This window comes from Microtus oregoni, unplaced genomic scaffold (assembly GCF_018167655.1).
Source record: "Microtus oregoni isolate MIOR12 unplaced genomic scaffold, Mior012 000015F_ref0000493, whole genome shotgun sequence".
Taxonomy (NCBI): Eukaryota; Metazoa; Chordata; class Mammalia; order Rodentia; family Cricetidae; genus Microtus; species Microtus oregoni.
The window spans coordinates 20,994,294-21,009,296 of NW_024543074.1; the positions used below are offsets into that span (position 1 = coordinate 20,994,294).

Genomic DNA, 15,003 nt, shown 5'->3' on the forward strand with positions numbered 1-15,003 from the left:
AGTGTCGGATTCCTTACTGGGACATCCCTGGTCTGAAAGGACTGTGCCCAGGCCACAGGAGCTAATCAAGACAGCTTTCTCAAATGCTGAGCAGATTATGTGAGTACCAAAAATTTTCTCTCGTCCCAAATTGGGTGTGTCGGTTCACACCTGGAATCCCAGCATTAGGGAGGCTGAGGCAGAAGTGGAAATAGGAGGTCAGCCGGGGCTGCGCAGTGAGACTCAGTTTCAACAAACAAATATAACTTCACTTTCATTGCCTTGCCTCTGTTGGAGGGCAGGCAGGTCTGTCCTAGAAGGATCCATCTCATAGTTCTCCCCAGCTCGTTTTGGTGATGTTTCCATCTGGTTCCCTCTCTTGACTTCCTGGGTGGCTGACATCAGCAGAGCCTCCCCCGCCACCTGTACCTCCCCAGACCGCTTAACTCCTGCAGAAAATGTATCTGGTCATGAAAAATGTTCAGAGGAGGAAGAGGAAGAAGAGGAGGGGGAGGGGTCTTTGGTTTCTTGCTCATCTGTGTGACTGCCCTATAACTGCCACAAAGCATAAGATTTAGCTCAGGTGTGTAGGCAGGGGCCAAGCAGGCATCTAAGGTGGTACTCCCAGCGTATTCAAGCTTCCTGTGCTCAGAAAGGGTGGAGGGACAGAGAAAATGCTGCCAAATTTTGATCAAAAAGTCACCTTTGGAGAGACTAAAATCAAACGTTTGAAAAGGGTTGGGGAGGAAGGAAGTGGGGGAGCGAGGGTGGAAGAGAGGGAGAACATAGTGGGCTGCAAACCCCACTAGCCTCAATATAAAAGGGGGGCAGGGGCTCTATCTTCCTTATCTCCTCACCTAGCTCAACTGCCAAGGCTCCCCGAGTGGCACTGGTCTGGCTTAGGAGTAGGCCACCAGAGACCAAGGTGGCTCCATGTCACCACCAGAATCCCACCTCTGCCCCTGCCCTGGGGTCACCCTGGATTACTCCTGAGCCTGCAAGGAGAGGCAGTGACACGCGTGGCCAGGAGGGAAGGGGCCTTTTATTTCCTTAATCAAGTCCACAGGGCGAGCACAGCCCGATAAGTACAAACCAATTGCAGGAGGGAAGGGGGATGGCAGACAGGTCCAGCACCAGGCACTGCTCTTGGGCCCCTAAGTCTGGTAGAGTGGGTGCAATGACTTTTATGGGAAGCAGCTGGGATGCCCAGACCACCTGTTGTTGTGTCTGGGGTATGTGTCGGAACAGGGACACGGGCAGAAGAAAGATGATAAAGGGTTAGGACTCTGGTCTGGTAAACAGACCAAACATCTACCTCCCACTGTGCCCACCGCAAGTCCTCAGCACCAAATGAGCTGGCTACACTGTGGACAGAAGGAAGGCAGTGCTGGAAGCCATGGGCTGGTGCAGGTGGACGAGATCAGCTCTTAAATAATTGCTCATTGCACTTAATACTCAACAAGGTTTGCTAGGCCCAAGCTAGAAGCACCAGGCTGCCAAGCCTCCCTACACTTCCTCTTAAGAGCCAGGGCCCCAGCTCTGCTCACCAGTGCACCTGGCTGCAGGGTACATGAGAAAGGACCTCTGGGGGAGTGAGGATGGAGAGGAGATTCCCAAGACATCCCACAGGGCCCAGCTGCGGCAGCAGCCCCTCCCACTCTCAAGGATGCAGCTGCGTGGAGGTCTGGGTATTTAAATTAAACAGTAAAAAGACAGCAGGCACTGAGAAGAGAAAGCCCTCACCCCAGCAGAGGGGAGGCATTGCTGCTCCCTCCTGACTCTTTCCCGAGGGCCTAGCAACTTGGAGTGGCCCAGCAGGTAACCTAGCCACCATCCCTGAGCAGCAGGCTGACACGGAGGTCCACCGCTGGCTCCATGAAGTGCCAGGCCACCTGACATGGTCCACAGGGTCCAGGGTAGGAGCCAAGAGTGTGGCATTTCTGAGGCGGGAGTGGGAGTTCTCGCAGAGACTCCTCTTCCCCCATCTCTTCCACGTGGAGCTACCAGACACCCACAGCCTGGAAAGTCCCCCTTACAGAGCGCTGCGGTGTTTTTCATGCAGATCGGCAGTTGAGCGGGGGGCAGAGGTACCCCTCCATTTCCTGGGAGAGGCTGTGGGGTGGGAGGGCCGTGAGCCATTCCCGGGCTATGCATTGGTCTCTGTTGGCTTGGCCTCTGTGTCGCTGTCACTCAAACCGTTGTGGGAGAATCGGTGTCTGGAGGTGCTGTCCACAGGATCGTGCTCATCATCTGATGGGTCAGGGGCTAGGGACTTCCAGTGGCTGGTTGGGCTGCAGAGAGAGGAACAAGGTCAAGGCCAAATAATACTCCTACTCTGGGCCACCAAGGCTCTGTTTGAGTACTTCCAAACCTAAATGGCGCTGGGTCAACACCAACGGTGTGGGTCAAGGCCCCCGGGCTCACCCAGAAGATGCTTAACGCAGAGAAAGGAGCAGCGGGCTCACACTCAGAAAGCTTTGGAGAATATCAGGGCAGGGAGGCTGGTGGCAGCAGGGACCAGGGTTCCGTGAGCCTAAGAAAGAGCTGCATGTTCCTCGCTCCTTCCCCTGAGAAGCTGGGACTGAGTCATGGGGAGGAACCCAGGCATTCTGAGTTTCCAGCTCCCTTCCTCCAATGCAAGTAGACCACAGACCACACAGATGACGACTCGAGATTGATTGCAACTTGTCCAAGGAGGAAACACTCAAACAAGTTACTGTTACTCCTGACAGGATCCCCTGGGCCTGGAAGACTCTGTCCTTGATCATGGCATCCTCTACTGAAAAAAGGATGGAGATTCAGAGGCTGGCAAGACCTGTTTAGGACGGACCAATGGGAAAAGCCCTTAGCTCCTGGGCGTCTTCAGCAGGCCCCCAGCTCTGGAGGACGATGATATGAAGAAGCATTATCCCACAGAGAGAGGAGGATTGTGACATCTAACAGCCAACAAGACCTCACCTCAGAGCCCCCTCCTGTCCCCACTGCCCTGATCACAAACACTGCAGTCTAACACCCCTGCAGAAGGTACTGTCCAATACAGCTTCACCTCTGCTGGTGCTCTGTCCTCATCTGGGTCCCTGGAGCTGCTGCCATGGCCTGAGTTGAGTCACGAAGGGACGCGGCTCTGCCTCCAGGCCCTTGTAACTGTTCTACAGTTTCTACACTCGCTAGGCCTGCTATATTCCAAACTAGGAGCCCAAGGACGGCCCTCGATTTACTGCTCTTTTTAAAACAAACAGCATTTTAGGTTTCCCTGGAGGTAGCAGCAGGTGCAGAGGAAAAGGTTCCACAACTGAGTCCTCCTATAGGAAGCCGTGCCCCCTGGACCAGTGATTCTCAACTTACGGGTCACGACCCCTTTGGGGTTGCATATCAGATCTCCTGCATATCAGATATTTACATTGTGGTTCACAGCAGCAGCAAAGCTGCAGTTATGAAGTAGCAATGGAAATAATTTTATGGCTGGGGTCACCACAATGTGAGGAACTGTTAAGGCTCACGGCGCACTAGGAAGGTCAAGAACTGCTGATTGGGACTTACTATTTTGTCTTGTTCTCCCAGCAACCTACGAGGGGGGGGAGGGAGGGAGAGGCCAGCTGGTTCAAAGGGAAGAAGTCACAACCAAGATCTGAACCTGAACCTCAGCCTTGGGGCACTCTGCCACTAGAGCAGACAAGAAGAAAACAAGACCAAACCAGAAGTCTCCTGCCTGCTGGGGTGGGGATGGGGGCGGGAAGAGGATATGTAAAGACAGGTCTCTGGGTCCCTGGCGGAAAGGAAGAGCCTGGGAAAATATATGTTCAATTATGCAAAATGGCTCAGCAACAGGGCAGTCTGGTTAATAGTTATCGTATTTCTCATGAATGAATTACCATTTTTAAAGGAATAAGAATAGCACAAAACACACTTAATACAAACTAGACTGAACATAAATGAGTCTTATTCTGATGGGCCAGAAGCACTTAGGGCCTTGCAGCATCTCCAGGACAAAACTATAAAGCTCAACAATAACTATGCAGCACAGGAAAAATGGGGGTCAGTGTAGCCCTGGGGTTGTTTGAATCCTGAATTAGTGGGAGCCAGTTATTGTCTTCTTTAACACAGAATTTCCACACACCCTGTGCTAAAGGTTTGCTTTCCGGCTAAGGAATGCCTCACTGTGAAGAAAGACAGTGGTGTTATTCTGTGAGCAGAGGGCATGAGGCAGATGCCAGGGCTGGGGTCCAGATGTAAATGAGGCATAGCCCTGCGTGGCCTGTTCCTTCCATCCTTCATCTCTTTTCACAGGTGAGTCTCCAGCCTCTGCTCCCAAACCCCAGACACCAGGTACACACAGTCGCTCTAAAGACACTGAAGAGGCAGGGGCAGCCAAGGACAAGGCCACAAGATCCTTTGCCATCTTTCTTGAGCTCTCCTCTGGCCAGTCTCCCTCCATTGCTGCATCTGTTGCCACTACCACCAGTAAGCCAATGGCAGGCAGCTCCCTGTCCCCAGACCAAGAGTCAGGGCTGGCAATTGGAACGTTTTAACTAAATTGTTTAAAAAGCTTTCCTCCCCACAAGCCAGTGTCTCCTGCTCCATCCTGTCACAAACAATTTGGGGCACAAGCTAATTCCTGCTGGGAAAGCCCAGGGTGATGCTGAGCTAGGTTTTGGAATTCTTCACTGGTCCTTATCCCCAGGGGAGACTCCAGCCCCCACCTTCTGCCTTTGCAGGCATATCCAGTTCAAAGGCAGCAGGTAACAGCAAAGCCCTCCCAGCTCTCTGCCCCCCACTTCACGGAAGCTCTACCAACATTGACTGTAATTCGCATAGTGGCCCAGTGTAGGTTTTCAGGACCAGGTGACTCCCCCTGTAGACTGTGGGGGAGAGGAGGCTGTGGAAACAGGCTTTCTGTCTTATTCACTGTAGATGGTGACTGGGAGCTGGAGGGATTCAAGTATGACATCTGCTAGTGACCAATCAGTCTGGCATGGTCCAGAAAGACACTGGCTTCCTTCTGGAAGGCCTACAGAAAGGCCTGGCCTTTTTGTTTCTAGATCTCCCCTTCCACCCTCCAACTGACTCCTCACCCTGGGGTGCATGGTCCCTCGCAAGCCTGCTAAAAGGAGGTGGAAATTGTAGGCCAAATATTTTGACTCCTGTCTTTTCTCCAGATGGAGCTAACAAAGGCCACTCATGCTCCCTGCTCTCCCTTGAGCACTGTGAAACCAGCTGCCGTGGCAGAAGCCACAGAGCAGCGCTGAGACCAAGGCATGTTTTCATAGCTCAGGCCTGAGCTGCTCTAAAGCCTGGTCTGGAGTCAAGCTCCATTGCCTTACTCCCACTTCCCAATCACTGCCTCCCTTCCTTCCCCTCCCCATTTCCAAACGACCACAGGCAACTTCCTCTTGTTCTATTCCTCGAAGGGACCATAAACGGAGGGACCCCTTTCGGTAGAGCCCAATTCCCCAGATGCCCCTCGCACAAGCATGCTACAGGTGTGTTAGTTCATGCGTCTGGGAAACAACTGTCGTACCCCAGGGGGCTCCAGCCTAGGGTGGTGCCTCCTGGGAAGCAGCAAGCATGCCCCGTGAGGGTGCCAGGCTGAAAATGCTTCTTGCAACAGGGGTGATTCAAAATGTCACCACCCACCAGGGAAGCTGGCAACAATGGGATCCCAATGATTCAGGCTCTGCCTCTCTCGGCTCAAGGTGTGGGCACCAGGGAGAAGAGCTGGGGGAGGCAGGAGAGCAGAGCGGGGGTTGTCACTCAGCACCTGCTAATTTCTATTCATTAGAACTTCACTTGAAGAGCAGAGCTGAGGTGACGCCCATGTGTGGGCTAAGTGTGGGCAGGAGGGCTAGGGAGGCGGCAGGCATGTCCTGGGTCTACTGGAGGGTGTGGTGCAGTGTAGGCTGAGATCCGTGCTTGGGAGGAAGGCAGCAGAGCAGAGAGCCAGTGACTCTCAGAGCTCACAGCCAGTGTGTCATGTCAGCTAGGACCCTTTCCTGGGTCCCTCTTGTTGGAGGAGGGCTCTGAAATGGGTGCTGGTGACACCCATTGCTCTGCATATGGCCATATGGAGAAGCAGTTAAGGTTAAGGGTGTTAAACAGACCCCATCAGCTCCTGGTAACCTCATTTCCCAGTTGTGGAGCCTGGGCAGGTAACTTAACCTCTCTGGGCCCTACCTTTTATGAAAGAGCTGATCAAACCTTTGTTAGGAAGTCAAATTACAGATTAGTTTCCAAAACAGCTCCAGAGGCTCTCTGAGGCCCAAGAGGGGAGCCCAAGGTTGTGGTTGGAGGGGTAGGGAGGAGTTAGTTCACTAAGGGTGGGACACGCCATGCTGCACTCCACGCCAGGCTAGGTGTCACCTACTGCGCTAGTCACTCTCAGGCCGATACAGGTACCGCATCATCAGACTGTCCACCTCTTTCTTTCGCTGCTTCTCTTCCTTCTTTGACCTTCTTGGCGCTTGCCCTGTTTCCTCGATATCTGTGGTAGGGCCCCTTTTCACACTGGAGCGGCTATGGCCGGAGACCGTGGAGCCACTGGATGAGGACGAGGAGGATTCAGACTCAGACTCTGTCTTCTTTCTTCTTGATTTGGATTTCTTCTTGCTCTTCCGAGAGCGCCCTTTCCTCCGCCGCTTGTGCCCTGAGGAACCTTCCGAGCTGGAGGAGCTGGAGCTGGAGCTGGAGCGGGGGCTGCTCCGTCTGCTCCTCCGCTTGCTCCGGCTTTTGCGGCCACTGCGCGACCCAGAGACATCCACGGCCGAGGCAGAGCGGCGGATGCTGGTGCCCCTTTCTGGGCAATCCAGCTGTGCACTCCGGGCACTCTGGATGCTCTTCCGGTCATCCTCCTCAGAGTCAGGCTCCAGGCTGCTCCGGTGGAAAGGCACAGGTTTGTAGCTCAAGACCTCGTTAATGGCAGCCTCCAGGTCTGGATCCAGGTAGGAGTGGCGGCTGACTGGTCGGATGCTGGAGCCCTCAGTGACAGAGGCTGAGGATGGTGCAGAGCCCCGTGGCTGGGGTGGCACAGACAGACTCCGGGCCAGTGACGGGTGGCTGAACTGTGAGTGCGCCTCACTGAGGGCCACGCTGACTCCATCATCCCACTCATCCAGGCAGCTCTGGCCAAGGGACAGCCTGGAGTCAGGGCTCTCCCGGTCAATACCCGAGGCCCTGTTCCAGGAGGGGCTTAGGGTCCTCGACAGGCTGTCGAGCCTGGATGTGCTGCGGCGGGAGCTGGGTGAGCCTGACAGTGAGAAGCTCAACGAGGAGCGAGCCCTGTCCTCCCCAGAGCCACGCGTGGCTGAGGAGGCCCGGCTGACTGGCGCGGAGACGGTCGAGGCTCGGTCAAAGTCTGAGCCCCACCGCTTCTCCAGACCACGGCCAGTACGGCTCGTTGTCCCTGACAAGATGGAGCTACAGTCATCCTGCTCCTCACACCTCCTGCCCTGGGCCTGGTTGGGTTCCTCCCTGGGGCCCATACGGGCCTTCCTGGGGGGCCTTTCAGGGGAGGTGGCACGCTCACTCAGGGTGGTGAAGAGTGAGTCCTGGTCCCCAGTGCCCCCGATGGAATCCTTCAGGGTGAGCCTCTTGCGGTAGCTGAGGGAGCTGAGGGCAGAGGTGGGTCTCTCCTCTGGCCCCTTGCCCTCCTTAGGGAGGCTGTTGAGAGCCGTCCTGAGTGGGATGGAAGGCCCAAGAGGAGAGACCCAGAGTGGATGAATGAGAAAGAGAGAGAGGGAGAGAGAGAGAGGGAGGGGGGAGAGAGAGAGAGAGAGAGAGAGAGAGAGAGGCACATTAACAAAAATAAGGACACAGGGGGAGGGAGAAAGGAGGAGAAAACCGCACAGCCCCGGCAAAGCGGTGGCAAGAGCATCCGAGGAAATGAAGCAAAATAATTTGCGTCAGTGAAAATAGCTTCATGGAGAATGTCATGTAAATTAGACTATTGTTCTATTTCATCACTTTTCCCCCTCTAAAACGTTTAGTTCAATTTATTTCATTGTCAACTACCTGGAGCCTTGTGCCACACTGTGGTGAACGGCAGCGGGGCGGGGAAGGCGGCATTATCTGCAATAACAAAATGTTGTTTGGCCGAATAAATTAAACCAATTACAGGGGGCCGCTGGGTGCTAGTGGTGAGGGGCTGGACTTGGGGAAGGAGCTTGGGGGAGTTGGAAAAGAAGGAGAGAGATTACTTTTTCTATTCAGTCTGCCTACTGTCTCTGGAGAGGTGGGAAGGGAGCAGGAAACTCTGTGTGGGAAGGGGTGCAGGGAGCAGGCCGTATCTGGTCAGGGATGGATGGGAGGTTGGAGCTCTGGCCTCTAGAAGTGGCTGGCTGTCTGATCAGAAGATTATGATTGGCTAGGAAGTAGGATGAACGAGCCCCCCTCCAAGACTGGCAGGCAAGCCTGGAGGGGTGGGCAATGAAAAGCATAGGGGAGGGGCCTAGAGAGATGGATCAGCGGGTAAGAGCACAGGCTGCTCTATCCAGAGGTCCTGGGTTCAATTCACCCACATGACAGCTCACCACTGCCTGTAACTCCAGGTCCTCACACCAGTGCACATATAATAAATAATAAAAAAGAAAAGAAAAGCCCAGAGGAAGCGGAGAGGAGAGGAGGAGGGCAGAAGCGCGCGGCACGGCTCGGGGACCTGGTGCTTTTGCATTGCTGCTCTGCAAAGGACAGAGTCCAGAGCCACTGGGGCTGCCCTGAGCAGGGCTTAGGATCCAGAGTCCCCAGTGCCCCACCCAAGTCTTGATTTCAAAGGCACCAACAATTAGATGCTTGCTGCCCGGGTAGGTGTAATGAAACTAAACCTATACAAACACACCCAAACAGGGAAGCATTACCTGGCTAAGCAGCTGGCCTTCTGTGTTCTTTCCACAGACCAGAACAGTGTACAGGTAGCCTGAGGGTGGCACCTTTGGCGCCAAGATACTGCCCACCCATGACTGGTGGCTGAGATGGCTTCTCCTCCCTGCTTGGGGCCAAGGCTCACCTGGAACTCTTCAAGCTGCCATCGTCAGAAGCTGCCTTTGAAGGTCCCTTGTTCTTTGACAACCAAGACTTGACCCCGTCGACCCGGTCCTCCAGCTCTGAGTCCACATCGGAGTCTCCCTCACTGTGGGGGCGAGGAGCAAAAAGGTAGGCAAGGCCAGGCAGCTGAGGGTTGCTTGCTGGCCAGGACAGAAAGCAAGAAGGGAAGAGGGTGCACCTTGGGTGGGGCTGGAATGCAGGTGGCATGCGCATCAGAGAGTCAGGGAGAACAGAAAGGTTAGAGAGAGAGCACAGCACCCTGCGAGGTGCCCACCCCTTCCCTCAGCAGACCACACTGTGTGACAGCCACTAACAGGACCCTGGGAAGCATGGAGGCACCACCTGTTCCTCCAGGCATGAGTGACAGGCTATTCAGCTGGCCAACCAGATGAGAATGGGCCACCCACTTAGCAATTCTAGCCTAATGGCGCTTGGTTAAAGGAAAGTCTTCAGGCTGAGAAGATGATTCAGTGAGTAATAGCACTTGCCACCAAGCCTGAGTTCAATCCCTGGAAGCCATCTGGGGTTCTCTAACTTCCACACCTATGCTGTAGCACACCCATATCCTTGTACATATGTATTGCTAGGTAGTGGTGGTGCGTACCTTTAATCCCAGCACTTAGAGGCAGAGGCAGGGGGATCTCTGTGAGTTCAAGACTAACCTGGTCTACAGAGTGAGTTCCAGGACAGCCAGAGTTACATGGAGAAATAAAATAAACAAATAGATGTGTGTGTGTGTGTGTGTGTGTGTGTGTGTGTGTGTGTGTGTGTTCCTGGGCACATCAGCTCCCCCTTGAGGCCTATGTTGACATGTCTCAGGCTGTAGTGGCTACCACTGTTTTCTATGTCTTCATTATAAAAGCATGGGGCAGAAGACCAGACCTTCACATGACTTCAGGTTAACTTGAACCTGAAGGTCTCTTTAGCTGGTAGCAACACACACCTAAGCTAATGAAACACCAGCCAAATCCTAGACCCTGGCTTTTAGTAACAGGAAACAAAAGATGAGGGGAGCAACAGCCGCTTTTCCTGAGCGCCTGGCAGTGCCTTCAGGATCCAGATAGCCCCAGGAAGTCCAGTGGACACAGAAAGCAGGGTTCTAACTCTGCAGCCCCCCCCCCCCCCCCAAACACACACCAGGTAGCCCTCCAGCCCCTGCTCTCCACTGCTACTGCTGGACAGGCCGACCCCAGAACCTGCAAGCAAGCCTCAGGGAGTCTAATTCTGGGGCTGGAGTCATGGTGACCCCCTCATGAAGCAGTAGGGGCATAGAGATGGTTTCTGAGTGCAAATGCTTTGCAAATTCTGCAAGATGTCTGCTCCCTAAGTTCCTCTGCTATTGACGGACGGAGATTTCTCCTTGATATAAATTCCCTTTCATCTGTGTCAACAGGAGTAGCCTGGTCCTGAATTATGTTCTTGAATAAATAGCCACACAGGCACATACATATATACCCAGGCATGTACATGCAGCTACACACACACACACACACACACAAACACACACACACACACACCAGAGGAAACCACAGTAGTTCTAGGGACCATGAGAGAGCCCTGTACATGGGAAGGGGAACAAAGAGGCATATTTTATGGGCTTCCATCAAATACAGAATTATAACAGAGACAAGGCCTGCCAATGCCCCGGGTAAACAGGAGTTTAGCAGGCAGCCCCCAAACCACTAATGCAAGCTCTGTGCCCGTCCGAGCCTGGCAGATTTACTGTGGTGCACAGGTCCCATGGAACGCCAATACCACCTGATTTATACACCCGTGCAAAAAACCTCCCTCTATAGCTTCAGAGCCTGTAATTTATCACCGCCGTTCATAACCATATTGATTGCCTTTAGAAAGGAGGTGCTGTGTGCATCGCAAAATCTATGTCTACATGTTAAAAGTGTTTCTGTATAAATCTCCCTTAATACTGCACTGTTTACTGCTTTCATTAAGGTTATGGCAATAACAACTGTATCTCTAAGTAAATCGAAACATTATTTTTCTGCCCGCCTTAGCATGTTCGTTCGATAACGTGGAGCTGCTGAGGAAGGAGCCCCTCTGCCATCAGTGGAGTCTGCTTAGAATTGCACGTTTTCCTGCACCTGCTTTGAGTGCACGCTGGTGTGTATGTGTGTGTGTGTGCTGAGTCTCTGTGTGCCCAACTGTGGTTTAGAATATGATCTTCAATGCACATTTTATCAGCCCTCAGAGCTCCTTCTGCCCAAGGAGGGTAAGGTGGAACACACCGGGGACAGACTGAGGCCCAGAATATGAATTTCCTTCCCCACATTCAGAGCAGTCCGTGGGCTGAGAAGCTGGCTTGCCTACCCTCACCTGCTTTTTAGTTGCAAGAATCCAGACCATGTTCGGGTTCTCTTCCTTAAATAATCAGGCCCGTAAACAAACTCCAGGGGCAGGCAGGCTCAGGGGGCAGTTGAAATTTTAAATGGTCGGAATTAAACCTCGCGTCAAATACAATTTATGTCCAGGCTCATGTGCTATTAGTTAACTGGGAGCTGAATCACGGGGGAACAAACAAACGGAGACAGAACGGCAGGGGATATTAATTGTGTGTGACAACCGGGCTCCAGCGGCCCTCTATCACTGTTACACACTATTACATTTATCATTAGCTCTCCCGGACTCCTGTGCACGGCCACCAGCCCATCCTGGCCAGGGGAGGAGGTCTGCCAGGCAGGAATGCAGTCCTATGCTGAGAAAACAACCTCCAAAGCAAGCCTGTCGAACTTGACAGAGGATCAGCAAATCTGCCTGGAGGCCTTGCACATCCGCACCACTTTCCAGCTCCTGCACCCCCACCCCGGCAGAAAGAGGGAACAGAGAAGGACAGATGTCCTAGGCCTCCTGCCTCCTGACAGACATACCACCACAGATATATTCCTCCTACCACCACCAAGACCACCACCACTGCCTGAGATGCCCCCTGGGAGCAAAGCAAACACAACCGGCTGTTTCCTTTCCCTGCCACAGCAGAGCTGCCCAAGGTCAGCTGCCTGGATGCTTTCTCCAAACCGGCAGCTGTGAGATGCCCCTCACCCTCAACCCTCATCCGCCTAAGGAAGGTGGCAGACCTTAAACACAAAACAGACCCTTTCCTTGCGGGCAGCTTGGGTTCCAAGAGCCCAAGAATGCAGACAGATTTACCCTGGAACACTAGACCTCCATACAGTGCCAGGGTGGTGGCCACACTTGGTTCCTAGAGAGGGGAGGCTGGGACTTTTAGCTAGACAGGAGGGTCAGTCTCGCCTTTTAGGAAGACACTTCACAGCCAGACAATTCTTCCATTCCAGCCTAAGGACAGTCAGTGGTGTTAGCATTAGAGACCAGCCAGAGAGAGTGTGAGGCTGTGTCTGCGTGCAGCATGCAGCAGGGGCCCCTAGCAGGAAGCCCTGTGTTAGGGGGGGTTAGACACCCAAGGGAAGAGGCAAAGAGCACATGGCTCTGGTCCTCACAGTTTATTCTTTCTTTTCTGATATTTTGTCACCATGTCCTGTAAACTGGAAACAGAAAGAAAATGGTGGGCAAAGGGACCAGAGGCGGGGGAGTCGATGGACAAACAGGAGGACCCTCATCCACACCTCGTTCTTCACCAAATGACAGCTCTGGCTGGTTGCGATCAGGCAGAAGTGAGTAATAGTATCCTCAGAACTAGGCTTGATCCACTGCCAGTGCTCACCCCAAGGGAGCAAGCTTCCTGGGCCACCCTGCCCTGCCGATACAGTGGGACCTGACCCTGAGGCAAGAAGTGGGGAGCTCTGGGATCTACCCAGGGCCCAGCCCCACCCCCACACTGCTGATCCTCTGGATCTGACTTTCTCCTCGCCTAGGACTACAAATCTCTCTCATTCTCCAAAACCATTCCCTGGGTGGGTTTTATGCGAGAAAATCTCAAGCACGGTAACAAGACGCCACAGCCCCTAAATCTCTGCTCTCCCTAGAGTGGAGCAGGCGCCATCGGAAATGCAGCTAAACGGGGGAATAACTCATGGGGAGCAGGCAGCACCAGAGCCCGGATTTTGGAAGGCCTGGGAAGGAGAGCACGGGAGGAGAGGAGAGCGCCTAACCCCCAGCACCCTCAGCCGCTTCCATCTGGGTCCAGTTCTGGGAGGGTGATGACTGGTAGCTTAGCTACAGATGTCACCTCTGCCCCACCGGAAACGCTCCATCTCTTACCTGTTGATAAGGTCCTCATTCTCATCGCTCTCCATCTCATCCTCAATGGCGGCTTGCAAGTCCCCAATGCGCTTGAATGCCAGCTTGAGGTCAGCCTGCAGGCTTTGGTTAGCAGCTTCCAGACTCTCCAGGTCCATCTCCTAGGAGGGGGGTCTAGTGTACAGGAGGGCCACACTGTCCCCTAGCATCTCTGCAGGAGCCTGCAGCAAGTTACTCGTTGCCAGGCAGGAGCTACCCTGGTTGCTACTCAAGGTCTCCAAAGGCTTCTCTATTCAAGGGCTACGAGGCTGGCTGGGTAGTGGGCCTCACCTGATGGAGACTTCTGAGGCCGCCCTTGACCCTCTTGCCTATCCTCAGGACTGAACTCTCCCTCACCAAAACCCAGGGTGAGGTGGGCATGTACTTAGCAGCACCTGGGGAAGGGGGTCTCCAGCTTGGGACCCACGAGGAGCAGGACATTACCAGCTCATGCTTCTTGCGGCTGGCCTCTGCTTCCTTCCTGGCAAGTTCACCCATCTCCTCCTTTGTGTCCCGGAGCTGCCGCTGGAGCCTCTTGTTCTGCTCCTTCTCGCGGTTCTCAGCTGCAGCGCGCTGGTCCCGTTCCTCGGTCAGCTTCTCCATGTTCTCCTTGAGCCGATTGGCCAGGCCCTGGGTGAGCAGGTTGAGAAGAAACAGCAGGTATGCTATCAGCCAGGCAGAGAGTATTGGCAGGAAGCCTGGCCGAGCTCTTGTCCCACTACTCAGCCATGGCTGAGAGATACGCATGTGAGTTTACTTTTAACTTCTTCCCACCTTTACCCCATCCCTTTTGTCTTCCTGTGTGTGGGAGCACACGTGTATAGGCCGGAAGTCAGCCTGGACTATTCCTTAGGTAATCCATCTTGTCCTTTGAGATGTGGTCCCTTATTGTGACCTAGAGTTCACCAATTAGGCTGCCTGGCCAGCAAACCCTGGTGAGCCTCCTGTGTTTGCTCCCCAGTGCGAGGATTACAGCATCAGGGATTTTTCGAAGATGCTGAGCTCGGGGGCGACAGCCAGTGTTCAGAGGTGACTGGTTCCATTGTGAGTGCCTGAATAGGAGATGCAGGCAGAGTGATTGATCTCTCTCGGCCTCGTGAATCTGTCTCCCTCAGAAACATGGACAAGGACATGTTTCCCCTGCCAGGTAGGAGTATCCTACCAGGAAATGATTGGAGTGGAGGCCAGGGATGAGGGAGGACTGAGCCAGTGTCCAGGATGAGGGAAGACTGAGCCAGTGTCCAGTGTTGTCCTCCCATTGACTACCCCAGCCTGGTGTGCAAAGTGACAGGCCCAGGCTACAGGGTCACTCAGGGTGAGCCTAAACCACAACATTGCCCTTCTGAGTCGAAAGGAGTCTGAGACAAGAGTGAGGTGACAAGCGCAGGAGGCAGAGCCTTCATCCACCACCAGGGGCTTCTCCGGCCCCAGCAGCCACACGAACCCTTTCCCGTGTGTGATAGCGGGGCTGAAATGTCACCCACTGCCCTGGAGTCCTGGGGGCAGAACATAAGCTGTCAAGCTCTGTCTGGCTCTCCATGCTGGGAGTTTTATCCATACACTTTTCCTGTGTCCAGGCTAGTAATGCCCTTGGCTGCTCACCCGCTTCTACCTCTCTCCTACAGCCTGCTCTGCTGACAGAGGGACTGATGGGGAAGGGGCGACAGAGAAGTTCCCCATGCGCCACAATGAGCATGTTCCCAGGCAGGCCTGAGGATGTTTGGACAGATGTCCATACACTCAGGAGAACAAGAGTCAAGACAAGGCTACAAGGGAACACTC

The 15,003-nt window shown here is 53.9% G+C and overlaps 1 protein-coding gene across 17 annotated transcripts in view; it reads right to left on the minus strand.

The window, feature by feature from the left end:
• Window positions 1-1,003: 1,003 nt before the first annotated feature.
• Myo18a (myosin XVIIIA) overlaps window positions 1,004-15,003 on the minus strand; it is a 98,288-nt gene continuing 84,288 nt past the window's right edge. For 7 of the 17 annotated variants that reach the window (XM_041665855.1, XM_041665854.1, XM_041665852.1 and 4 more), the window contains 6 exons: window positions 13,666-13,851; window positions 13,204-13,343; window positions 12,483-12,527; window positions 8,975-9,097; window positions 6,337-7,647; window positions 2,173-2,270 (listed from right to left, as the gene is read on the minus strand). In XM_041665855.1, the coding sequence (XP_041521789.1) occupies window positions 6,345-7,647; window positions 8,975-9,097; window positions 12,483-12,527; window positions 13,204-13,343; window positions 13,666-13,851 (1,797 nt within the window). In that variant the 3' untranslated portion in view covers window positions 2,173-2,270; window positions 6,337-6,344. Of the gene's footprint in view, window positions 2,271-6,336; window positions 7,648-8,974; window positions 9,098-12,482; window positions 12,528-13,203; window positions 13,344-13,665; window positions 13,852-15,003 lie in introns of all 17 variants that reach the window. The other 10 variants (XM_041665862.1, XM_041665861.1, XM_041665859.1 and 7 more) reach the window with 4 other exon arrangements.